This window comes from Vicugna pacos, chromosome 19 (assembly GCF_048564905.1).
Source record: "Vicugna pacos chromosome 19, VicPac4, whole genome shotgun sequence".
NCBI lineage: Eukaryota > Metazoa > Chordata > Mammalia > Artiodactyla > Camelidae > Vicugna > Vicugna pacos.
The window spans coordinates 26605851-26630869 of NC_133005.1; the positions used below are offsets into that span (position 1 = coordinate 26605851).

Below are 25019 nucleotides of genomic sequence, written 5' to 3' on the forward strand. Positions count from 1 at the left end.
TCCTCTTCCTCAAACACACCAAGCATGCTTCACCTCAGGGCCTTGCACATGTGATCCCTTCTGCCTGAAACATCCTTACAGACATGGCTTACTACTTCATCTTCTTTATGTCAACATCACTGTGGTCTCCCCTCCACCTTCTCTAAAATTGCAACACCTCTCTGTAAAACTTTCTTGCTTTATTTTCTCCCTAACACATCCTTACCATATTTCTTATATTTCTGCCTTGTGCTTTACATCTTTACTATCTGTCTCCTTACCCCCACTAGAATGTACGTTTCGGAAGTTTTTGTAGACAAGAGTGCTTTTTCACTGTTATTCCTGTGCCTAAAACAGTGTCTGGGGTAAATATTTATTTACCATTTATTTACCCAATATTTATTTACCATTTATTTACCAAATATTTATACCATAAATATTCATTGAATAAATGGATAAATAGCTCTTTTGAGAAGAGGGTCAGAAAAACACTGAAGTATCTGGAGCAGGTTATGGAATCTAGGGCAGTGAAGGTCAAAGATGGATGTGACTAGAACAAATATATGTGGTTACAGTAATGACCTGGTAACTAGGGACCAGTTGATGTTGCAGGAGAGAAAGCGGATAATTGCAGAGACAATTTTTCCAGCAGATGAGAGGAGATGAAATCAAGATCACAGCTATGGCTTCGGGAGCAGGACACTTCCTCTGCTATGGAAGGAAGGAAGGAGATCAGATGGATGCAGAAGCTGGCAAGGTGGTAGACTAGATGGAGGAAGGTGAGGCTTCTATTTTCTCCAGGAAGTAGGAAAGAAAGTCATTAGCTGGAACAAGTGTGGAGGAAAGGAATAGGGGAGATTTGAGAAGAAGGGGAAATGCATAAGCCTACAGGAGTTCAGGAAAGGGAGTTTACTGGAGGGGAGTGATTTAACCCAATAATTTCATCAAGCTCCCGTCTCCTTCTCATTCTTCTGTAAAGTGCTCACTTTCCAGGGGCCCTTGGGTCCAAATACCTATCATGAGTCTCCCTCACCCTAGAGATGCCTGGAAACAGGCAGCAGGGAGGCAGAGGCTCTCAGCTTACCTGCTCCCAGCCACGAGCTCTTCCAGCGCCTGCTTCATCCTTGTGCACGCCTCAGGCCCCGGCCTGCGCTGCAGAGTCTCAGCCTCCTGCAGTCCCTGGTCCTGCACCACCAGGGGAGAAGGTTAGAGTCATAAGGGTCCCAGACTCTGACCTCTTTTAGACCACACCCTCATCCCAGGTCCCGGCCCACTCACAACTGCATCTCTTGCCTCGCCCTTCTTTGACTCCAACTAGTGATTCTGTTTTTCAAACTCCCACCTGGGAGGCCAGGTCCCCAGTAGCCCTACTCACATTCTTCACCTGGCCCCTTCCTGGGTCCAACAATTCTGAACTCTGGCCCTCCCACAATTTCTGGCCTCCTCAGTTCTCCCTGGAGCTGTGCTCCTTGGCCCTCTGGCCTTGCACCAACGAGATCCCAGGTAACCTGGTGCTTTAACCATTAGCTCTCCTCCAGCGCTCCCTTCACAGGCAGCCATCTTCTGGATGCCTCTATATCCCAGCCTCTCCCTGTGGGTGCCCGCCTCGCTCTCACCAGCCTCTCGGCCACTTTCCGCACACAGTTACTGCTCTGCAGGCGCCATGAGTGATCCTCCCAGCGGCTCCACACTTGCACGCAAGGCTTGCGGTGACGCAGGGGCAAGCAGAAGTACGGCCTGGAAGGATGAAGAGAAGCAGAGTCTGAGAGGAGCAGTCCTGCGCCGCTGCGGATCTCCCAACATCCTCCTTCCAGACACTAGGAGCACTCACCCGCAGCCGTCCACGGGCTCAGGCCGCTGAGCAGGGATCCCCAGTTCCTCCTCCTCCGCTGGCCGGACTCCCGCCTCTGACTGCAGGAGAGGCACAGCCTCTCCTGCAGCACCCTCTGCTCCTTCCCTGACTCTGGAAGCTCGGCCCAACTGCTCCTCCTGGCGACCTGCTTGACCTGTCCGGATCAGCAAGGGTCAACAGGCTAGCACCAAAGTGAGGGGCTGACCCCTCCCTCAAGCTATTCTGCCTCAATAGAAGTCAGAGCCCACCCCTTACTGAAGGTCAACTTTCCCCTCCAGGGACCTAAGTCTGGAACAACCCCCTCAAACTCATGACACTCAGCGTTCTGGCTAGGCCACGCACCAATGGAGATCTCGAATCTGATAGGCTGAGAGGCCATGGCGGGGTCAATCATGGTGGCCTCGAAGAGCACAGCAAAGAGCAGGAAATCTTCGCAGGGTGCTAAGGCATTCTGGGAAAGGCGGATCAGGCTGGAATCAACCCCACCCTCCCAGTTTGCAGCCGGGACGATGCCTGGCCACAGTGCCTACAGAAAGACACTGCAGCCAAGGCCTAGAAGATTCACTGCTGGTGTCCTGCTTCCTTTTCTGCCCCTTGCTGTCCCAACCCACTGGACCAGGAGATTAGTCCTCTCCGGCTCACTTCTGATTTATCAGCCCTCCTCCTCCCACATGTGTATATACACAGGCGCACATGTGTGCGCACATTGCAGTCTTCACCCAGGCCCCTAAATTGAGACACCCTCCCTCCTGCGTTTATGCCTGGGAGCTGATTACACACTCCAGAGCTGAGAGTGACCCTGCCCCTTTACTAAATCCCAGCCCCCACCTCTGGCAGCGGCAGCAACTCCTCCATCTCCACCTCCATGGCACTAGGAATCTCAGGTGCATCAGCACTGGAGCTGGCATCTAGGTGCTGCTGAATCCCAGTTGGAGTCTGGCCACACCTAGCTTTCTTCTTCTTTCCCTTGAGCCGGGACAACCTGGACCTCTGGGGGGGCTGGGGAGGCTCGGATTCAGCTCTCCCTTCCATCACTTCCATGGACACAGCCACCAGCAGGCGGCCGCGGAACCAAATGCCTTGGCCAAGGCCTTCATTGAGACTTTGAAGACCGTCCCGGAGCCCCTCGCTGGGAGGCGAGCCATAGAGAGGTACCCAGGCCGGGCCGAAGGTGGGGTTAAACCCGGCTGTGAGGAGACAAAAAAAAGTGTTTTGGAGGGGAGCATGGTGCAGGTGGGTAATAGGTCAGTCTACTCACCACACCCATAATTATTTCCTGCAAGGGCAAAGGGGGAGGAGTGTCATACTGGGCCTTAGCCGCTCTGGAAGGGAAGCCTGCCAACAGCTACGACGAACAGCTGTGGACCAAGACGTGGAAGCACTTCTAAACCAGCTCTCCCTCCAAAGATGCTGCGGACGTAGGGAGAGGCTCTAGGGGCGGAGCCAGAGCCCCGGAGGTGGAGACAGGAACTACAAATTAGGGTCCCGAGAAAATGGATAATGTAGACGGGGCTTGTTTTCTTGTGCGTGTAAATCTGTAGGGAGAACAGGGCTAGACTGATAAACGGATATGCAGCTGTAGTTAGGATTTTGTCAATTAGCCAAACCGAGGGTAAGGGTTTGTAGCCTGGGGGCAACAGGTGAGGCTCTGAAGGGGGAAGCCGGCTTAGAGCAAGGTTGTTATGTGGGGTGGGCCTGACTTTCTAAGCGGAGCTGGGTCTCGAGTTCGGGGTTTGTCGTCGGGGGCGGGGCCCGAGACAGACAGGGCCGAGGCAGAGGCAGCGCGCGTCGGCCAGAAGCGCCTACCTGCGCGGCCCGGGTGCGAGATCTGCCTCAGGTCCAGCACGTGCGTGGCGAGGGCCGCATCCACCAGGGGCGCGTCGTCCCGCAGCTGCAGACGAAGGCCGCGCGTCAGCGGCGGGAAGAGCTCCACGAAGCTCAGCTGCTCGTTCCACTCCGGCGCCGCCGTCTCGCTGCGCACCGACGTCTCGCCCTGAGCGCGGTGGCGAGGATGGGCGGAGAGGGGTCAGCGCGGAATCAGAGCCCGGGCCTCCAACAAGTGGGGACGGGAGGGACTTACCTGCTGCCCCAGAAAAGACACCCGCACATAGGGATCCACGAGGACGCGCTGGTCATGCAGGGCGCGGGCCAGGCTGCCCAGCAGCCCGGGGCGCAGCGCCGGAAGCCCCTCCGCGCGGAACACGCGCACGCGCAGCCGCGCCCACGGCCTCTCCGCAGGCACCCGGCGCGGCAGCAGCAGGTTCCTAGGGAAGCCCGGCGCTGAGAGGCCCAGAAGCCGGAGTCTGGGCCCCTCTTGCTCTCCGCGTCCCGGAGGCCACGCCCCGTCCTACTCTCTGCTCCCCACTTCGCCCCAGCTCACTTCTCGATGTCGGAACTGTGGCCTGGGCCCGGGGATGGCAGCTGAGGGGGCAGGTCCCCGCGCACCCTCACGGACAAAGTGACCTTGACAAAGCCTTTGGTCCCAGCGCGGGTGTCCCGGGGGTCGTGCAGTGGAGCCCATTTCTGATAGAAGTGGCCATCTGGGGTGAAAGAGCGGGCCAGGGGTCAGGGAATACCGGCAGGATGCGTGGGACAGTCGTGGGGCAGCGATCAGAGTGTTGGACAACCACCGGGATTCAAGTCCGGCTTGGTAGAGGGGTGGGAGTGCGTGGAGGTCAGCCTTCGGAAGAGATTGCTGTCTCACAAGTTAGTATACAGGGCTCAGTGCCCAGAGGGTCAGTTTCCCTTGCCTATGCAGAGGAGTCTCAGTGAGGGGAGGGTTCAGTACCTGGTTGGTCGAAGATAATGCCCAAGTCCATCCTGAAGGTACCTATCCGAGTGGCCATAAAGGGGAGGGTCTGCGAATGGAAGGCCTGGGGGAAGGTGGTGTTAGTCCCAGGGAGCTTCAGCATCCCCCTTCTCTAACGGAAACCCCTCACCCCTACCCCCTCACCGTGATCTCCAGCAGCAAGTCCTGGAGGTGAAGGCGGGTCTCGTGAAATTCAAACAAGAAGTACTGGGTTGAAGTGGGGAAGCAAGAGAGGTAAGAGGTTACACGTGAAGGAGTCACACCAGCTGGCGTCAGCCTCTTGCAGAGAACGCTCTCCTTCCCTTTTCCCCCTACCCCCAACTCCAAGACTGTGCCTCTCTGCATCCTTTCCCTCAAAGAGCCCTTAGCCTCAGGCCCACTGGTTCGCTCACTTCCTCCCAGGCCATGCTCCCTCTTACAGACTGTTCTTATCCTGGGTCCTGTGCATTCTGTCAGGCTCCCCCTTCCTGGATCACACCCACCTCATTGAAGAAGGGGCAATTGGTCCCATGCTGCGTGGCAGTCGTTCGGCGTTGCTCCCCAACACACACAGCCACATAGGGATTAATGTTGACTCCAACCAGCTTCTGGGCCTCAAGCACTGTGACCCCCACCTGAAGGGTGCAGAAGGAAGAGAAAAGGAAGCCAAGACTGACTTCTTGAAAGGTAGGAGGGTAAAAATCTGTGTGGAGAGTGAATGGTATTCCCCAAGGGTTATGGCCTGGAGGGAGAGCAGTACCTGGAAGTCCTGGGCCCTGGACACCTGGAAGGGATCGCCGCGGGCCAGGCACCGAGCTCGGCTGAGAGAGGGTTAAGGTCAGCTCTCACTTCACTTCCTCCCCACTACACACACACACACACACACACACACACACACACACTCTCCTGCCTGGTGCTGAAGATAAGATCTCTCCCTCTGAACTTTTGGATTCTGAGTCCTTCCGGTCTTGTCTTGCTTCCATCTCAACCCTACACCCAGAATTTAACTCATTCCTAGAGCCCTAAAACCATTCATTCATTCAACAAAGATTGAGTGAGCACCTACTATGTGCCAACACTGTTCTAGGCACTGGAACACTGCAGTGCAGTGAACAAAAGAGACAAAATTCCTTGCTCTCATCAAGCTTTCATCACCAACATGGGTTCCAGAAGCCATGTGTGAGCCAGTGTAACTGTGTTTCTGTAGATGTGGCAGTGTCTTTGCCTAAAGTGAATGACCCTTGACCCCAGGATATCCACTCCTCACCATACACTGGGACCATGTGTTTGTAAGGGTGGATGGGCTGGGCCTACATATATAGGTGAATTAGGTTGACACACTAGTAGGGTGTTGGAGCAGGTGCGCAGTGGGTACAAGTTACCTCTTGAGGGGGCTGAACACGACGCCAGAAAGCTCCACATCAGGCTCATCCTCCAGGTCCAGCTCCAGCTCCAGCTCATTGTCCTCATCATCCTGCTGACCTAGGCTTCGAGCTAGCCTGCGGCCCAATGCCACTGCCCGCCGCTCCAGCCGAGCCTCTCCAGGCCTTATAGGAAAGGCCCCCAAAGGACATGTCTGGGACCTATTACCCATCTCTGGGCACCCATGTCTGACTTCCCTGACTCTAGGATCAACCCCTGAGCCTTAGTCTGATGCCACTACTACCAGGACTGACCCCTAACCTGGGAGCCCTCTAATTCCAGAATTGACCCCTGATTCTAGGACTGACTTCTCACCCAGGAATTGGTCCAGTACTGATCCCAGACCCAGGGACTGACTCTACATCACTGACTCCTAATCCTAAAACTGTCTCTATAACCCTATGTCAGCCCCACATACTTACTTCAGCTCCTGGAAGCCCACATTGTGAATAATCAGCTCTGAGCTGGGGGAAGGAGAAATGAAAGGAGAGCTACAACCTGGGCAGCACGGGTCCAAGGGTTACCACATCCAGCAAATCCAGGGTGGGATTGGGTACCACTTCTCCCTTCCTGAGGCCTGCCTAGGCCTTGGTTCGGTGGGTGGGAAGGTTACCTGTCCCGGATGGGTGCTCCAAAGTCCTCTTCTGCCCAGGCTCCAGTTGCACCCTCTGGGGGCTGGTACTTCAGGTCAAGTTCCACCTGGATCTAAAACCAGATACACAGTGTACCTTGGGCCCCTCAAACTGCCCTGAGGCTACAAAATGCCTTTTACTCCATATGTAAACAGAGACCCTCTTGGCCTGCATCTCTGGTGACTTGTGGTTCCTGTCTGATCGTTAATAATAGTGACTCATGAGGGAAGGATATAGCTCAGTGGTAGAGTGTATGCACGAGGTCCTGGGTTCAATCCCTTGTACCTCCATTTTAAAATATGTGTATATTTTAAAAATTAAAAAAAAATAGTGACTACTCATAGCCTAGTAAGAACTTCCATGTGCAAGTATCCTCTTCAAGGGGCCAAACAGATCTCCAAAATTCTCTCATCATTCTTGGAAATCCACAGTTCTGCAGGGTCTGGCCCCTACCAGCTTTCTCCGGCCCTGCACCCCACTTATGCTCTCTCAGGGCACTGGGCTTTTGCATATGCTTCTTCTTCAGCCTATTAACTTAGTTAACTCCTATCATCCTTCAATTCTAAACCTAAGCACTACTTCCTCAGGGAACCTTTTCTGACCCCCAAACAGGTCACACCCCTCTGTTATACATTCTCCCAAAACTTTTGTAACACCATCGGAGGCAATTTTATATTTATTTGTGTGAATATTTGTTTAATGTTTGCCTCTCTCTTTAGATGTGGAGCTCTAAGAAGGCAAGTCTTTATCTGGTTTTGCTCACCACTCAATCCTCACTGCTCAGCACTGCACTTGGCTTATAATCAGTGCTCAACAAATGATAACAGATTGAATGAAGAGCTCAACAGTTTGTATGATTCCATAGAAGGTAAGTGAGGAAACAGCTGAGAGAAGCTAAATAACTTGCCCAAGTTCTTAGCTGAGAAGTGGTGGTCTTGAGATTTGAACCCAGTTCCATTTCTACCAGGCACTACTGACCCTCCACCAAATACCAGGAAAATCCAGCCAGTTTCATCTGTCTCCCACAAAATCTGGGCCTGGTGCTGGGTCGGGAGCAGCACAGAACTCCTTATCTTCCTGCCTTGCCACACCCCTGGCCCTCAGAGCTGAACCTGGTTCTTGGCCTAAGGGCTATAATGAAAGGAGCCCAGGCTGTGGGCCTTGTTACCACTCCTGCCTGGGTCTAGATTTTCCCCTCTGAGAAATGGGAACCTTATCTAGAGGGACTCTCAAGCCTGGGGTGGCAGGCTGGGTGCTGGCAGAACTCACTGGGGTTACTTGCAGATTCTTATCCACTAGGACCTCCCGCAGCACCAAGTGCCCAGCACTCTGTAGCTGCTGCAGGGAGATCACCAGGGTCCCCAGAGACCTGGGGGGCGGGGCATGGAGCAAAAGAATGACTCAGGAGAACGGCCCCAAGCCATCCCCTACCCCCACCTGCATCCTTGACTCCCGAAGCCTACTCACCTGGGGCTGAACACACGGCTGCAGTTGACAACCTGTACAGACAAACGCTCCCCAGCCAGCGGAGCCCCATAGTGTGGCCAACGGAACAGCTGGGAATAGGAGGAACCTTGTGACACCAAGTGCTGGTCTGACCCTGATTCCTAATTCAGACCCTATTCCCGACCCTGATTCCTAATCCAGAGCCTATTCCCAACCCTGAAACAGAAGCCAACTCTCCAAACTTGGAGCTAACTCTATGACTGATCTCCTAAACCTAGAAGCAACCGCCCCAACCTGGGGTTGACTCCAAACTAGGGCTGATCTGGTGCTGACTACCAATCAGGAGCTAATCCCCCTAGTCTTGATTCTGACTTGTCCCAGACTGAGTCTAATGTCTCAAGCTTGAGACCAACCCTACCTCCTGAGACTATATCTTTCAGAACCCAGGAATAAACCCCCCAAACCCAGGATGGACTCAGGTGGGTCACACATCAGCTTTTCCCAATCCAGGACCCAACCCCACTGACCTCACCGACATCTGCTTCCCGACCACAGTGAATTCTCCTTGTTTTCTGAGTAAAACCTGCTCAGAATTGAATCTAGTCATTTATCAACTCCTCCCCACAAAAAAAATTATTCCGCCACCCACCCGTGGCCCAGGGTCCAGTCACCCTGGGCTTACCCTTAAAGAGAGGTAGAAGACAGGGTGGGAAGGAGGCAGAGAGTTGGAGACCCTGGGCTTGGGGAAAAGGGGGACAGGCTGTAGAAGTGCCTAGGGATGTGGTTGGGGGCCTGAGGGATGGAGGAATTGGAGCTCCCCAGTTACAAAAATTCTTAGCGCACGCCTGCAAACCTCACCTCGAAAGCTGAGCCTCACTTGTCGGTCATGGGTTCCTGGTAGCCCTGTCAGTCGTCGCACACACACGGTCAGAGCCATTGTCCCAGGGCCACTGGTGCTACCTCTGCCCGCCTGCCCTCCTGCCCACCTGCCCACCCACCTGAATCGCCTCTGACTCACTGGACTCACCCAGCAGGTTCAGCAATCCCTGCCCTTTAGACAAACACGAAATCCACAGGCCTGGGGGTCATGGGTGGGGAGGGTTCGGGAGGATAGAGAGATGGGGGTAAGGTTCCTGTGGTCAGCTCAGTCCTACATGCACCAGCTTCAGCCTCCATCCTGCATCTTTTTGTGGTGGGAGCTGGGACAGTGTGGGGGTGGAGGCACGGGGAGAGGACAGGACCCCAGTCTGGTCTCTGCTAGCCTATGAGGCATCAAGGCCATGTGGCTTCATGTTGTTCCTTGTTCATCTCCCTGTCCTCAGTGCCCAGCTCAGGATCTGCTACTTTGTAGACCCTCAAAACACTGTCTGAATGGATGGATTAATAAGTGAATCCTCTAGCCCCTGGCATTATCACTCAACATATTTATTAAATTAATGAGTGATTGAGTGTGTGTCCCTAGCTTTCACATAGCAGGTGTTCAAAACACTTCTTCTTTTTTTAAATTGAAGTATAGTTGATTTACAGTGTTGTGTTAGTTTCAGGTGTACAGCAAAATGATTCAGTTACCTAATATATATATATACAACTACATGTTTCTTTTCATATTCTTTTTTTCATTATAGGTTATTATAAGATACTGAATATAGTTCCCTGTGCTATACAGTAGGACCTTGTTGTTTATTTATTTTATATATAGTAGTGTGTATATGTTAATCCCAAACTCCTAGTCATTAGGCAGGAGAACTCTGACCACAGAGACGACTAGGATAAGAGGAGAGTCCTGAAGGTTTTGTAGAACAAGAGAGACTAGGAGACGAAAAAGACTTTATTTAGAAGTGCCCCCGGGTGATCCCTTGCCCCTTCTTAACATTCATATGTTCACAAATATTTGAGCACCTACCACATGCTAGATCCATGTAGGTGCTGGAGGATACAGTAGTGAACAAAAATCCCTGCCTTCATAAACTTTACTGTTCTAGTAGGAGCGACAGGTAATGCTGAAATAAATAAATAAACCCCATAGCATTTTAGTGCTGAGGAGGAAAGCATAGCCAGAAGGGGATAGAATTCTTTTACTCCGAGTGTAGTTTTAGGTAGGGTGTTCTGGGAAGTGCTGTGATGTCACTGCTTGCTTTAACATGGGAAAGAATAAGAGAGACTGCTAAGGCTACCAGTGACGTCACGACTGGCTCTGTGACGCAGCGTCACGGGGAACCGCGGAGGCGTAGTCTCCTCTATGATGTCAGCAGCCAGGCTCGGATACAGGGGAGAGGGTGGGATAGGGCCACGGGGTCGGCAGGCTGCACGCAGGGTCCGTCGGATCCGGGCGGCGCGCATTGGCTGAGGGGAGGGCCAAGGGCCTTGGCAGCTGAGGCGGCGACTTTGGCGTCCGTGAGGGGGCAGCTTGGGGTCAGGATGCGGCGGAGCCCCCGCCCGGGCTCGGCCGCGTCCCAGCACAAGCACACGCCCAACTTCTACAGCGACAACAGCAACAGCTCAGTGAGCGTCACCTCGGGGGACAGCAGCGGGCACCGGTCAGCTAGGCCGGGGCCCGGGGAGCCCGAGGGCAGAAGAGCCCGGGGCTCGAGCTGCGGTGAGCCCGCCTTGAGCGCTGGAGTGCCCGGAGGAACCACATGGGCTGGAAGCTCTCGGCTGAAGCCAGCGCCTCGGAGCCACAATGGGCCGACCGCCTGTGGCGCGGCAACCGTGAGGGGCGGGGCCTCGGGTGCGGGCGGGGTCGACCCCGGGTGAGTCGAGGGAGGGGCGGGGCCAATGGGCGGGGCCTGGCGTGTGCGCGGGATACGTAGGCACCCCCTAAGGGGCGGGGCCTATAGTGTGACAGGGGAGGGACCAAGGGGAGCCTCGGAGTGGCAGACGGTCCTGGGAAGCGGCGGGGAAAATCCTGGGAAGCGGTGGGGAAAATCCTGTGACCCGGCACTACTGAGGAGGCGCAGCCTCGGTGTTAGCCTGAATGCCTACCAGGGAAACAGGGCAGTATCTAGACCTAAGGCTGGGGGGGTGGCCTCTACTTGGGGGTGGGATAACGGCTGGGCGGAGCACCCGGGCGGGGCGGGGCTTCAAAGTGCTGAGAGAGACCCGGGATGCGGGCGCGGAGGGACCAAAGCCTGTGAGGCTGCCCAGCTTCTGGGATGGGGAACTTGCAGCCTGGTCCTGGGGAAACAGTGGGCCTGCGGTGCGCAAGGCCCCAATGGAGCCCTTGGGCTCCCGCAGAACCGGCTGGCTCTCCCATAGTCTCTGAGGAACAGCTCGATCTTCTCTCGACGCTGGAACTGAGGCAGGAGATGCCTCCTCCGCGTGTGTCCAAGAGCTTCTTAAGTACGGGCCGGCCAGCCCAGATCCCCTCTGACCTGCTGGCTCCCCTCTCCGAACTCCATTTCTCACCTCTGAGACCCTTGTCTCAGTTCTGAGCCCCGGGCTCATGTCTGATTCTCCAGCCCCTTCCCTAAGCCCGATCCACCTTCTCTGAGAATGAAAATCCAACTCATTATCCTTGCCCATCTAATTCTCCTAGCCTACCCTTCTCTTCCTGAGCCTTAGGCCCTTCCCTGAGCCCCCTTCCTAAGCCCCTTCTGAACCTCCAACACCCTACTCTGTGATCCCCTCCTCAAAGCCTAGTCCCTTCTCTGAGCCCCCTCTCCTCCCCTCAGGCCTACTCTTCCAGGTGCTGAGCGTGTTGTTATCCCTGGTAGGAGACGTGCTGGTCAGTGTGTACAGGTCAGAGGGAGGAAAGGGGGAGCCTCACGGGCTGCTCTTTGGAGGGAGGGAGCAGGGCCTAACCAACTGAGCCTTGAGCCAGTTCACACCTGGTTGAGTCGTGTTCACAGGAGCTGGGTCTAAGACCCTGGGGTGGGGGCTGCGGGGTTCACTAGGGTCCTGGGTTCTCAGCCTCTCTCCGGTTCTTCAGGGAGGTCTGTTCCATCCGCTTCCTGCTCACGGCTGTGTCACTGCTGAGCCTCTTTCTGGCAGGTGAGAGGGTGGTGAATTCCCTGACCCCAGCCCTGAATGCTTTGGAGCCAAAGCTAGCACATTTTCTCCTATATCCTTCTCTATATCCTTCCCACTCAGTCTCTTCAGAGGCTCACAGCTCTTCACAGTCCCCTTCAGAGCCTTCTAGTTCCCCCTCAGAATCAGCCCCCTCAAGCCTCTTCTCTCCTCACTGTCCTTTTATGCTGGGGGAAACCTTCTCCTTCCCCTGAGACCACTCCCCCCTCTTTCTCCAGCACTCTGCTGGGGGCTCCTGTACCTGGCCCCTCCTTTGGAGAATGTGAGTTGGGGAGACTGTCCTGGGGTGGGTGATTGGCAATCTATGAAGCTAGAGGTTGTGGGGAGTCCCCTGGGCCACTGGGAGGGGGAGCAGTGCTGGAGGCTACAACCCTAAGGAAAGGCTGAAAATAAACAGGAGATTTCTGCCCAGATGTGCTTAAGGGTCTCTGAGAGGTCCTGAAAGTTCAGGGAAACGGTAGGCAGTCCTCAAAAAAGAAGGCCCTTTGAGTCTGGCGGCTCCCACACTGAGTTAGGAGAAGGAGGTGGGTGGGAGCTGAGCAGTGCTGTATTTTGTCCCTCTCCCTCCTTTAGGAACCTAAGGAGATGCTGACTCTAAGGTGAAAGAGGGCACCTGGGGTAGGGAGTTGGGGGGCCTCAAAGGTGCTTCTGTGGGGGTCCCTACGGGAAGTGTCCAGGGGGACAGGGAGCCAACTGCACCATGCCAACCTCCTGCCTGCAGCGAGTACCAGGAGCGCGTGCGCTCCCAGGGGGAGCAGCTGCAGCAGCTCCAGGCTGAGCTGGTTAAACTCCACAAGGAAGTGTCCAGCGTTCGTGCAGCTAACAGCGAGGTGAGCCTGGCAGCCACATCCTGCTCTAGAACCAGGCCCCTTAGGTGTCCAGAAGCTCCGCCCCGGGAGCCCGGCCCCTGTGTCTCCACCCACTGTACAGTCCTAGCCCACCTTGGAACCCAGCTCCCTGGGTCCTGAGCCTTAAGGCCCCGACTTCAGAATTTCTTCTGGGGCCCACAAAGTCTATCTATCCCAGAGAACTCTGGCCCACAATAATACTGACCTGCAAGCCCAGCACCTCCAGGCCGCGCCCTCTGTCTTTTCAGAGAGTGGCCAAACTCGTATTCCAGAGGCTGAATGAGGACTTTGTGCAGAAACCCGACTATGCACTGAGCTCTGTGGGTAAGACCCAGAGACACTGACAGACCTATGCACATGACCAGCCCAAGGAGACTGACCTCAGACAGACCCTGCCCCAGCTGTTGCTCAGGCCTGGAAGCCCCTGAGAGGTTGCTTCTCCCTGCTCCAGGAGCCTCAATAGACCTAGAGAAGACATCCCACGACTATGAGGACGCGAACACTGCCTACTTTTGGAATCGCTTCAGTTTCTGGAACTACGCCAGACCACCCACGGTTATCCTGGAGGTGGGCCTGGAACTTCTGGAACTTAGATCCCAGAATGGGACTGGGGTGGGACTCGGGGTAATGGACACCACAGCTCCCTGGAGGTGGAGCCTGGCTTGGCTGTGATGAAGCTCTGGACGAAGCAGAGGACAGTGTAATACTGGAGAGACCTGGCAGTGCTAGGGACAGGGCCCTGGGCAGGGACTCTAGCTAAGGGTGGAGGACTGGGTGGGGCCCATGATGGAGTCAAGCTGAGGGCGGGGCCTACCCAAACCAAAGCCCAGGCTGGGGAAGGGTCACAGTCGCTCAGCCCTGTGGTTCTGATGTTCTATCCGCCTACCGCAGCCAGATGTGTTCCCTGGGAATTGCTGGGCTTTTGAGGGCGACCAGGGCCAGGTGGTGATCCGGCTGCCGGGTCGTGTGCAGCTGAGCGACATCACTCTGCAGCATCCACCGCCCAGCGTGGCGCACACCCGGGGAGCCAACAGCGCCCCCCGTGACTTCGCAGTCTACGTGAGTAGGGCTGAGGCCAAGGAGGTGGGGGATTTTGCCTAGAAAGTACCAGGTCATGGAAACTGTTGCCACTATCTGAGTCTATAAAATGGAGATACTACCACTTGCCTCTCAGGGCTGCTGTAGGTTATAAATAATTATACCATATCCAAATATTAGTTATGGCTTATTGAGTGCTTACTCTGTATAGGGTACTTTACCTGGATTGTATCTCCTTCCATCTGCACAGCAGCCTATGAAGTGCTATTATCCCACCCTTTTCATAGATGACGAAGGTAATTCTCAGACAGGGGAGGTAACTTGCCCAAGGTCACACACGTAACAAGAGGCCAGACTAAAATTTGCAACCTGGTTTCTTTAAGCCCACATTCCACACTATAATATCCTAACACCAAAAAATGAGAGTATGCATAAAGCTAACGAACACATAGTAGTTCCTCAACAAAGTTTCTCTCTCCCTCCTCCACCTGTGCCTCACTATTCTTTCACTCACTCTTCACCTACCAGGGCCTCCAGGTTGATGACGAGACTGAAGTTTTCTTGGGGAAATTCACCTTCGACGTGGAGAAATCTGAGATTCAGACTTTCCACCTACAGGTGTGTTTGTCTCTGGGGGCTGAGGGTGCTAAGGGAACAGGACAGTGAGGGAAGACGGGAGGAAGGCAGTCCTTGGGAGAGCAGGCCCTTGGCATGATCCATTTGTCTCCCCAGAATGAGCCCCCAGCTGCCTTTCCCAAGGTGAAGATCCAGATTCTAAGCAACTGGGGCCACCCCCGTTTCACGTGCTTGTATCGAGTCCGAGCCCATGGCATTCGAACCTCAGAGAGGGCAGGGGACAGTGCCACAGAGGGACCCCATTAAACATGCTGATTGTTGGAGTGCAGGTCTGTGCTGAAAGGACCTGGATCAGTGCTGGGAGGTCTGCTGGGGCTCTGGTTGCCTTTGGTATATAAATATGGTGAGCGGTCTAGCAAAGCACCCTCTTCTAGGAGAAGTCAGAACAATACAGTAGCAGCAGCAGCTCATATTTATGGAGTGCTTATCATGTGCACAAGACAGTCCTCTGGATGTTGTACACATTACCTAACTAATCCTCACAACCACAGAGGGGGAAGCCACCCAGATCAGGAAAGTTGCTCAAGGTCACACAGTGAGTGAAGAGCCATGCCACAATGGGACCCCGAGCCTACCTTCCTCCAGAGGCCATCCTCTAATTGCAGAGCTGCTAGTCAGCATGAAGCCATGCTTGTGCACCTCAATTCCACCCCCAATCTCTGGGAAAGTTCCCCAACTCTGTTAGGTGCAGGTGCAGGGGGAGCTACCCCTTTTCTTCAGTAAAAACTAGAGACTTGAGAACCTCTAGGAAGCATCTGAGTCAGAGTCGATACAGGCCCACTAGCCCGTACTCAGGTTGTCTTCACCAAGACCTGAGTGCCCGACTCTACGCTAGGTACAATACAGTGTCTTGTTTACCAGTCCCTACCCTCAAGGAGCCTGACAGGGGAGAGAGGATGCTACAGAAAACAGGACAATTCATCTGCTGATCCAAGAACTCTTCACTCTAAGGGAAGGAGATGAGCATCAAAGGATTGAGATCTACCTGGGCAGAGTAGAAAAGGGGGCCAGTGTGAACAAAGAAACATGCAACATCTTGGCTCTTAGGATTCTTTTCAGTGTTCCTGTTTTAGAAGAATATCCAGACTATTAATAGTGGTTACACCTCTAAGAAGTAGAATGCATGAGTATGTGTGGGGGTGGAACATGTATCCATCTATTTAAATTTGGGGGTTATTTTGTAATTTGAAGACAAAAGAAAAAATTCTATTGAGTGCTCTTTAAAGCTTAAGGTTTTCTAACTAATGAACTAGTACAGCTTTTCTGGATGGCAGTTTCGTAATAGGAACTTAAAACCTTAAAATTTTTAAGGTTTTAAAATCACAATAGGAACAAAGCCTTAAAAATTTTTATACTCTTTAATTACAGCAATTCCATTTCTAAGAATGGATCCAAAGGATACATAGATATAATCAAAGTTAATACTTTGAAGGATGTTCATCACACTGTTGTTTATTTTAAAAAAAACTGGAAATAGCATCTAAGAAGTATACTACAAAAATAATATGCAGCCAATAGAAATGGTAATATAAGGGAACATTCAGTGTCATGGAAAGTAATATAATAATATATAGATGATTTCTTAAAAAGCAAGCTAGACTGGTATACATAAAATTTTTAAATTTCCATATTAAAAGAGTTATATTTTTAAAAAGTTATATAGACCAAAAGATACCATAAATGAAATGATAATAGCTCAGTAGAAAATATTTTCAACATGTGTAAGAGACAAAGTGTTAGTAACTGAATACCCTAACAGAATAAAGGTTATAAAGACAACCACTTATAAAAAAGCTATTCAGAAGAGATACAATTCACAAATAAACATGTGAAATGATACCTAGCCTTCATAATTAATTAAATTCAAACTAAAAATGAGATTTCTTTTTTGTCTGTCAGATTAACAAAATGGGTAAAAAATTGTTACAATGGGCAATTTACAATACTATTAAAGTGTTAAATAGTCAGACCCTTTGGTCTAGCATTTTCATTTCTAGGAATAAATCCTTCAGAAACATCCCAATAAATATGCACAGAAAAATGTACAAAGATATTCCTTATAGCACTGTTTGTTATAACAGAAGAAAACTGAAAGGGACCCAAATCTTGATAAGTAAGAGACTGGGGAAATAAGCTACAGCACAGTCACACACAGAGTAATATATAGGCATTAAGAAGAACGAGGTCAGCAACAAACACTGTAATATCTATCTACAGGAAAGAATTTGTCAGACCTAGGAACCCTAGGAACTACACCCTGCTCCATTATCTATTTTATACAATGTTTATCTTTGAAATAATTTTGTACTAACTAGCATACATTTTAAAAACACTTCAAAGAATGCTGAAATAGTATGTACAATATGATCCCGATTTTGTAAAATAAAAAACATGTGCCACTGTAAATATGCATAAAAATTTTAAATATGCACCAAATATTTTATTGTAACATGGGTGTTTGGGTGATATTTCTTCCTGTAATGAATGTACATATGAATTTTCTAGTAAGAAAAAAATTATCTATTAAAAAATTCAGGCTTGTAGCCTATTTTGTGGACTAGACCACCACTGCTCCATCCTCCAGGAAGTCTAGCATAGTCCTTGCTCTTGCTCCATCTTAAAACTTATCCCTCCCCTAGCACTTTCCACCTTGTCTGTGTTTCCAGCTCAGCTCTGCTCTGAGGCAGAGCAGGCTGGGTGCTTGACTTACATTCAATCTTTGCATTTTAAAAACAGAGTCAGTGTCTCTAGATATCTGGCCAGGAATACCCAACTTCTTTGAGTGAGGATATTATGTCAGAGGAATCCTTCACTCAACAACTCCTAAGGTCAACAAAGAGGCTCAGAGAGGAGAAGTAAACATGGCTAACAGCAGACTCCCACCCAAAAACAGTGGTAGCAAAATGGTGGTCTTCATTGATCTTTATTGAATGAGGGGCTTCAGGGGCAAGCAGGTGGAATCAAAAGAAGCTATAGCAGGAGTAAGTATAAAAGTATAAAACAAAGTGCTAGCATTGGGGAATGTGTGTTCAGGGTTGGAGGAACTTGGGGACACAGCACTGAGGACTGCCTCAGTGTACCCTCCAAGGAAATCTAGGCCTGAGGGGACTGTGCAGGGCCCTTGGCTGGGGGTGGAAGTGGCTTGAATGGGGCCCAACCTTGGGCCTTGAAGTAGGAGACCAGTTGTGCAGGTACTTCTGCAAGTACTGTCTGCGCCAGTGCCTCTCGAGGGGCCTGCCAGGAGAAGGGCAAGTTCAGTGATGGCTCATAACGTCGTCCCAAGGTCTACATTTCATACCCAAGAAATAATTCAAAATCTAACACCCGACCCTGCCCCAGGCTTAGATGAAAGTGTAAGTATTCCCAACTCAACATCAGGGAGAGGTGGAAGGATAAACTCCCAGATCTGTTCTGCAACAAAGCTTGTCTTTACTCACATTCTGGAAGCGGCGGTAGGGCACAAACTGCACTATGTCACGAGCAGCTGCCTCCCCAGAGCATGTACACAAGGGTCCACCATCAGCGTCCAGCTGCTCCATGGCCTCAAAGTCAGCACCACCCACACCTACGATGATCACTGACATGGGCAGGTAGGAGGCACGAACCACAGCCTCACGTGTGGCCTCCACATCTGTCACAGCACCATCGGTCAGCAGCAACAGCACGAAGTATTGCTAAGGGCAAGTCCATACATATACTAAGGCAGACGGACCCTCTAAACATCCCAGCCACACATTCCCACACTGACAAAAAGTCTTTTGTTACATAGCCCTCAAGAGAGCTCTTGATCAAGAGCCCCTCCCGCCACTACCTCCCATGACCCTCACCGAGGCAGTCCTCTGATGTGCAGCCTGGGCTGCAAACCTGGCCACATGGTTGATGATGGGTGCAAAGTTGGTGGGGCCATAGAGCCGAACTTGGGGCAGGGCCTGGCGGTAAGCATCCACAATGCCCTGGATGCCTAGAGAAGAAAGGCAAAAATGCCGTAAAATACTGGGCCTCTTAGGGTTGAGACAGTCCTGACATCACTCTATCCTGGATGAGGAGATTTGGGAATCTGGTGCATTTCATTCAATCACGCCTGTAACCTAAAGTTCTTAACCTTATCATGCAGATAAGAAAATTGAGGCCAATGAGAGGAAGGGCACTTGCCCTAAATCACAGGCTGAATTAAACCCGAGATTAGGGTTTGTTCAGGAGAGTTGAGCATCAGATTATAACTCACTTAATAATGGATTATAACCCATTTAACAAAAGAATCCAGAGATATTAAATAATGAGAGAGAAGGGAACGCTCTTCCTTAATAAATGTAGGAAATGATAGAATTATTTGACAATCAGAAATAATTGGTTCAGGCAAAGATCATCAATGGATGCTAAAACTAGAGGGTAAAAATTGATGAGTGACTGGATATTTAATATCATCTCAAAGTACCCTCCCAAAAGATACTTATTACTTACTAAGTAAAAGAAAAAAACAGTACTTGTACAGTAGAGAAACCTGGCAGACTACGTAACCAAAGTCAATATGACTGGTAAGAAGATAAACCACCATCATGTGCCTCCTGAATTGGTGCCTCCTGATACGGTGCACTGAGGACATACAGCATCGCTTCTGTGGCATTCCTGCCAAAATGCATAATCTGAATCTAATTATGAGGAAAATACCAGGTAAACCCAAACTGGGGGATATTCTACAAATTATCTGGCCTGTCATCTTAAAAAATGTCAATATCACGGAGGGCAACTGAATGCAATGTGTGATCCAAGATTTTCTTTGCTATAAAAGACAGGACAATTGGAAAATTTTGAATAAATTTTATAGACTGGGTAATAGTATTGATGTTAATTTCCTGATTTTGAGAATTGTACTGTTATGTAAGACAATGTCTTCGATTTTAAGAACACTTAAGTATTTAGGGATAAAGGGCCATGTGGATGATGGTGGGTGCAAAGTTGGTGGGGTCATAGAGAAAACTTGGAGCAAGGCTTAATATCACTACCATTCTCAAACATTTCAGGGTTGGGGGATGTAGAGAGAGAGAGAAAGAGGGGAAGAGAGAAAATTTGCGTAAGAGAGGATGACAAAGCAAATGTGATAAAATGTTCATGTTTGAGGAATCTGGATGAAGGAAAACAACAGCCCCTGTGATCCAGGCCCTGACCACTGTCTCCAATGCCCTAAATCCCTGTAACTATTTTTGTAACTTTTCTCTAAGTCTGAACTTACGTCAAAATAAAAACCCATGTCCGATCAGGTCAGGTCAACTTTTCCACTTCAGCTTATTGCTCATATGTGGGTACTAGGGAGACATGGGGTTTGGCCTTCTCTAGACAAAATAGCTTGGGGCAAAAAGTACCCTGAATAGAGCTGGGTACCAATAGGGCGGCACCAAGACTTCCACTGATGCCCAGATAAGTACCTGTGAGCTTCAAGACAAAGATGCTAATATAACAGCTACCTTAAATATTCAGTATCTTATAACATTTAGCCTTATTATAAAACCAAAGCACACAGAGGCTAGGCAACTGGCCCCAAGTCACATGATTAGCAAGTGGCAGGATGATTTGACTTCAGAAGCCTAACTCTAAAATCCATTCCTCTGGACAATGGCATCAGGTATCTATCTCCCCACCCCCATTCTCCCTTGCCTGCATAGGCTTGGTCTTCTAGATGTGGACAGATATGCCTTATGCTGGAGGATGAGGGACTTACCTGCACAGTAGGGGTTACTAGGGTTGAAGTTCAAGGCAAATTCATGGGAGACCTGAAGACAAGAATGAAAATGAGGTTCTTTCCCCATTACCACTTTTGTGCTAAGAAAAAGGGCACTATGGTATATACCAAGCATTTTATAGGAGCTATTTAGTCCTGAGCACATTTGTTATACACAGGCCTGTAAGGATGCATCCCCACAACTCCTCATAAGGCTGGGTGCCAAGCAGCAAGTTTACCACATTCCCAAAAATCAGGACCCTGAAGCTAAGGAGTAAGGGAGGGGAAGAGAACACTCACCTGCCAGTCAGGGGGTACCTGGGCCCCAAATCCAAATGCTGGGAACAGCTTGTCCCTGTGGGAAGACAGTGAGTTGGGGAAAAGACAGTGAGAAGACTATGAGCCCTGAGGCTTAAAGCATCTGCCGGGTGTGGGGATGGGAAAGACAAAGTTACTTACGAGTCATAGTCCTGAACCACACTGCCTACACTCCACAGTGCTGTCAGGTACTCATTGACCCCTGTTGGGCTCAGGTAGTGCAGGGAATTGGGTGAGGAAGGGTCTCCATTGGAGCCTGTGAAGTCCACGCCCACCTGGGAGGAAGGGAAGAGAGGAACTCAAAGCCACCTTGAGTCCCGGATCATCTGCTTGCTGTCCTGCCCCTGAGAAAGCAACTTACAGTGAAGTTGATTTGACAGCCCCCCATCACGTAGTCCAGGAATGAATATTCTGTTTCCACCTGGAGATGAAACCAAGATCATATCTGGGGTTAAGGGGTTGGGGTCATGGGGCATAGGAGTCAAAGACTGGGTCACATGGGCTACTGTCTCACCTGACAAATCTTGACACAAATAGTTCCAGAGTTCTTGTAGCTTTTCTTTTTCTGCTGTTTCTCAGGGTGGATGCATTCAAACTCAGCCTGGTAAGGAAAGAAAAATTAGGGTAGTAAACTTACAGAGCAGCAGCCAAGAGTGGAGCTGCCCTGCCCTCCCTCTCTTCTTGGGGCTGCAGCCCTCTAGGCCCACCTCAACACCCCTGAGCAGGGCCAGTACTCACCGGGACTGTTTGTAGCTGGGCCAAGCTGGTATGGAAGATACCAATGAGATCATGTGAACCATCACTGTCATAATCTGAGCATCGCACCTAAGAGGTGGTGTATGTATACATAAAGATGAGGAGGCAGGTGGCAGGTAAGAATTAATCCCTCCCTAGGCTCTCTGCCCCTGCTCAGTCCACTCAGGAGGCAGGCTCCTCACCTGGATTGGGGTGCTGGCGTCTCCCCCACAGAAATGCTGAAGGGGAACAGAGAAGCGCTTCCAAGTCGGGTTCAGGTTGTTCTTGATGACCTGAAGGTGGAGCGCAAGGCCTCCAGTGACCTCTGGGTTGGCATATGGAGAACTGCTATCCCTCTCTACCCATATGTATATTTTTTCTCCCTGTGTTCCAAATCTTGGTAGTTACAAGCACCAAAAGATTCTCTCCTACCCACCACACCTAATCCCTGGGGTCTCACACCTCAGATCTGTATGCCAGGTGCCATTTCCCATCACCCTGGCGGAAGAACTCCAAGAATGGATCCGATTTTCCCAGGAAGTCCTGTCAATGTCACAGAGACCCCAGTTATAAGACTCAGGCAGAAACAACCACTATGAAAGACCTCTGTCATTCCCCACCTCACCAACATACCATCCTTGTCTGCTTAATTCTTGAATCCCCAAGGCCTCTTCCCACACATACCTTCTTATCTAGGTTTCTGGCCTCCACCTCCATGGTCACTACACGACTATCCTTTAACTCCTGAGCTGAGACCTAGGTAGGGGAGGCAGGAGACTGTATCATCTCATGAATTCCTCATTGGTGTAATAAGCATCCCCCACACTTCAGCCGAGTTCTTGCTTACCGTGATGGTCCCCCGCCCAGCAGGTTTTCCAGGCTTCAGCATCAAGGGTAGAGTTAGTATCCGGCTGGACACAATCTGAGGCAGAGCAGGGGTGGGTGGGGTATCAAGATCTCAGGCAAGTTTAGGTCCTGTTTGACCCCCACCTCCAAGTTCCAAGCAGGCTGAGTTATCTGACAGGGCTCTTACTGAACCTGTGTCTGAAGGATTTTAATCCTTGGCCCTGCATACCTGTCCTAGGGAACACTCGGCCCCTCCTAGGAAGTCATCATCCCCCAGCTCAGGTGTCTTGTTGTCTATATCATAGATGCCAAATCGGAGCTTCTGGACTGTTTCAAAGTGGTACTCAAGCTTCAGAGTCTTGGAGAACTCAGGGCTCGAGCAGTTCCGTACTCGCTCAGTCCGGCCAAGCTGTGGGCAAAAGCCAGTAAGCATCACAGTCATGTACCCTTCACCCCAAAACACTTCTAGCCTCCCTCCACAACTTTAGCCGCCATGGTCCTTCTCACCTCAGCCCAGTTGCCCCCTCCCACATCCTGAAAAAGGACGCAGAGTGGGTCAGACTTGGAGCCGATGTCCTTGTCAATGAGGTGGCCACAGGAAATGGACAGCTGAACCAAGGTCACGCAGTGGGCCATCTGGGAAAAAAGGACCCGAATCAAGAACTGAGGACACTTCTCTACACTTCTGTGACTGTGGGCCCCAACTTGGAAAGCACACTGGGCTGAGCCTGCGTCTACCCCCATGATATCCAAGGAGGAGCAGGCCCATAGCCTCTATGCTCCTCCAACCCCCTTGACTAAGCTCAGTGGGACAGGAGACAGTAGTTACAACAAACCCCGGTCTAAGAGTATGATAGGAAGATGCTGACAAAGGGTACTGGCCTCCAGCAACAACTCTGACCCCAAACGAGTCCTCTTCCCAAAATTGGTCCTAATCCTATTAACGCTCTCCAGACCTAAGACTCCAACCCTGATCTTCTCAGACCAATGAATCTCATACCGATACCCTTACTGGCCCCAGATCAGACCCTTATCAGCCCAACATTGCCCCAAACACAACCACAATCCAGATTCTGCTCCCCAAAGTTTCTTCTTCCAATGATTTCCTGCTAACCCTGAGGCCTGACATCTTGAGGTACAGTTATGATCCCCACACTGATTCTTCCAGCCTCTAGTCAGCTGCTTACATCCAATTCCTCATTATTCGCACTATCCAGTCCAAGCCATCATCATTTCTCACCAGGATTTTTGCATTACCCTCTTTACCAACTCTCCTTTATCCTATGCCATCCTCTCACCTCTACTCTCTTAATCCTTACACCAACAGGCTATCTCAATACAGCAACCAGGGTGCTCCTGTTAAGACATAAGTTAGGTCATGTCACGCCTCTACCAAAACCCAATAATGATTTCCCATTGCTTAGAAAAAATCCAAACTCCACCATGGCCTACGAGGTCTTGAATGATCTAGATCTCTCTGACTTGATCTCCTAACACCTCTCTTGCTCACTTCATTCTGGCCACACAGGTCTGCTTGTCATTCCTCAAATAAACCTGTTTCTACCTCAATATCTAGAATGTTCTTCCCTCATATAACCCACATGGCTTGCTGTTCCCTCACACTCTCTCTAGTTCTCTCTGTTCAAAATCATCTTCTCCATTTCAAAGGAAGAAGCTCTCCTTTTCTGGCCACTCTAGAATTTGAACCCTACTACCACTGATACATCACATACCTATTTCCTGTTTTATTCCTTTGGCATTTATCCCTGTTTAATATACTACATATATTTATATATAATTTGTCTTCCCTACTAGAATGTAAACTCCATGAGGGAAGGGATATTTGCCTGCTCTGTTCACTGCTCTATCTCAAGCACCTAGATAATAAATATTTGCTAAGTGAAAACCAAAAAGCCATCTCCAGCCTCTTCCAGCTCAGCTGTCTCCAAACTGGCAATCAAACCAGCACCAAGCATCTCTAATTCATCCATTTCCTCTGCTACAAACACTATCTTCTTGCATAGAGCACAATGACTCCCATGTAAATCCCTCCTCCTAAGTCGTGATAATAATTATCCTCAGACTCCTAACTCTATGTCCCATCCCTCCTGACCAATACACCTGCAGACCATCTACACCAAGAGTGCAGACAAGGTCAGATCTCTCCCCTAGCTTCACTCAGCATTCCAGGTTTCCCAGCACTATACCCCAGGATGCCTCCAGACTCAACCTCCCCTAAGCTGGCCCTCAGACAGTTCTTCCCCTGACCAAGCCCAGTTAATGCTGTTCCCATCTTGGTGCCTTATGGTCTCTATCTCAAATGCTGTTATCTACCAAAATTAGAATGATTCTTAGGGTTCAACTTGCTTCACATACTGTCCCTCCATAGCACCTCAGATTCTGCTTGAATGTATCCATTGATGGAAAACCCACCACTCTTATAAACCCAACCATCAGAAAGTCTTGCTCCATAAAGTCCTACCCAAACTAACTCAAGTTTGTTGAATTCTCACTTCTAAACATTGGTCCTATTTCTTCCCCAGTCTAAAGTTCCACAGGAAAGACTTATTCCATCTCCCTCTGAGAACCATCTGATACCTGGAAGCAGTGAACCCCAAGCTAAAATATGGAGAAACAGCCTCAGTTCTTTTGCATATTGCCACTAGAATGTGGCTTTTAGACTTCTAACCAGCCTGATCATTGCTTTGGAAGTTCCCCAAGGACAGATCCAGAGGAC

At 50.6% G+C, this 25019-nt stretch overlaps 3 protein-coding genes across 17 annotated transcripts in view; 1 reads left to right on the forward strand and 2 right to left on the reverse strand.

Moving 5' to 3' along the window:
* Window positions 1–9056, reverse strand: part of LOC102525022 (fer-1-like protein 4) — a 31131-nt gene extending 22075 nt beyond the window's left edge. The window contains exons 1-19 of the mRNA XM_072944645.1: window positions 8978–9056; window positions 8647–8702; window positions 8141–8229; window positions 7943–8042; window positions 6655–6746; window positions 6464–6505; window positions 6002–6166; window positions 5380–5440; window positions 5123–5254; window positions 4785–4847; window positions 4620–4704; window positions 4212–4371; window positions 3912–4095; window positions 3638–3824; window positions 2660–3018; window positions 2174–2282; window positions 1811–1985; window positions 1596–1716; window positions 1064–1164 (exon numbers count right to left, since the gene is read on the reverse strand). Of these exons, the coding sequence (XP_072800746.1) occupies window positions 1064–1164; window positions 1596–1716; window positions 1811–1985; window positions 2174–2282; window positions 2660–3018; window positions 3638–3824; window positions 3912–4095; window positions 4212–4371; window positions 4620–4704; window positions 4785–4847; window positions 5123–5254; window positions 5380–5440; window positions 6002–6166; window positions 6464–6505; window positions 6655–6746; window positions 7943–8042; window positions 8141–8229; window positions 8647–8702; window positions 8978–9056 (2360 nt within the window). The remainder of the gene's footprint in view (window positions 1–1063; window positions 1165–1595; window positions 1717–1810; window positions 1986–2173; window positions 2283–2659; window positions 3019–3637; window positions 3825–3911; window positions 4096–4211; window positions 4372–4619; window positions 4705–4784; window positions 4848–5122; window positions 5255–5379; window positions 5441–6001; window positions 6167–6463; window positions 6506–6654; window positions 6747–7942; window positions 8043–8140; window positions 8230–8646; window positions 8703–8977) is intronic.
* A 1303-nt stretch (window positions 9057–10359) lies between these two features.
* Window positions 10360–14935, forward strand: SPAG4 (sperm associated antigen 4). 7 transcript variants are annotated; one of them, XR_012061704.1, is made up of 13 exons: window positions 10383–10828; window positions 11287–11458; window positions 11791–11857; window positions 12048–12109; window positions 12364–12407; window positions 12719–12744; window positions 12867–12975; window positions 13242–13317; window positions 13445–13560; window positions 13885–14052; window positions 14243–14327; window positions 14560–14649; window positions 14764–14935. XR_012061704.1 is itself a non-coding variant. In XM_006202605.4 (12 exons), exons 1-12 carry the CDS (start codon window positions 10538–10540, stop codon window positions 14911–14913), a joined length of 1323 nt encoding a protein of 440 aa, XP_006202667.1. In that variant the 5' UTR covers window positions 10360–10537; the 3' UTR covers window positions 14914–14935. The 7 variants fall into 7 exon arrangements, 6 of the variants coding, with proteins under 6 accessions (XP_006202667.1, XP_072800234.1, XP_072800231.1 ...); XM_006202605.4 differs by lacking the exon at window positions 14243–14327 and having other exon boundaries at window positions 10360–10847; window positions 11354–11458; XM_072944133.1 differs by lacking the exon at window positions 14243–14327 and having other exon boundaries at window positions 10383–10847; window positions 11375–11458.
* A 2636-nt stretch (window positions 14936–17571) lies between these two features.
* Window positions 17572–25019, reverse strand: part of LOC102533898 (copine-1) — a 33910-nt gene continuing 26462 nt past the window's right edge. For all 9 annotated transcript variants that reach the window (XM_015237854.3, XM_031687871.2, XM_006202598.4 and 6 more), the window contains 15 exons: window positions 22790–22918; window positions 22512–22691; window positions 22284–22358; window positions 22121–22192; window positions 21899–21979; window positions 21640–21729; window positions 21440–21526; window positions 21216–21302; window positions 21063–21122; window positions 20843–20976; window positions 20684–20738; window positions 20384–20435; window positions 18495–18628; window positions 18105–18341; window positions 17572–17901 (listed from right to left, as the gene is read on the reverse strand). In XM_015237854.3, the coding sequence (XP_015093340.1) occupies window positions 17761–17901; window positions 18105–18341; window positions 18495–18628; window positions 20384–20435; window positions 20684–20738; window positions 20843–20976; window positions 21063–21122; window positions 21216–21302; window positions 21440–21526; window positions 21640–21729; window positions 21899–21979; window positions 22121–22192; window positions 22284–22358; window positions 22512–22691; window positions 22790–22918 (1614 nt within the window). In that variant the 3' untranslated portion in view covers window positions 17572–17760. The remainder of the gene's footprint in view (window positions 17902–18104; window positions 18342–18494; window positions 18629–20383; window positions 20436–20683; window positions 20739–20842; window positions 20977–21062; window positions 21123–21215; window positions 21303–21439; window positions 21527–21639; window positions 21730–21898; window positions 21980–22120; window positions 22193–22283; window positions 22359–22511; window positions 22692–22789; window positions 22919–25019) is intronic.

What these genes read in the sequence shown, in the direction of transcription:
- SPAG4 (XM_072944130.1), top strand. Translation starts at nt 10,538, where the DNA reads ATGCGGCGGAGCCCCCGCCCGGGCTCGGCCGCGTCCCAGCACAAGCAC. An exon ending in TTCGTGCAGCTAACAGCGAG is followed by an intron (nt 12,976 to 13,241) that starts GTGAGCCTGGCA and finishes CTGTCTTTTCAG; the next exon opens with AGAGTGGCCAAACTCGTATT. An exon ending in CACCCACGGTTATCCTGGAG is followed by an intron (nt 13,561 to 13,884) that starts GTGGGCCTGGAA and finishes CGCCTACCGCAG; the next exon opens with CCAGATGTGTTCCCTGGGAA.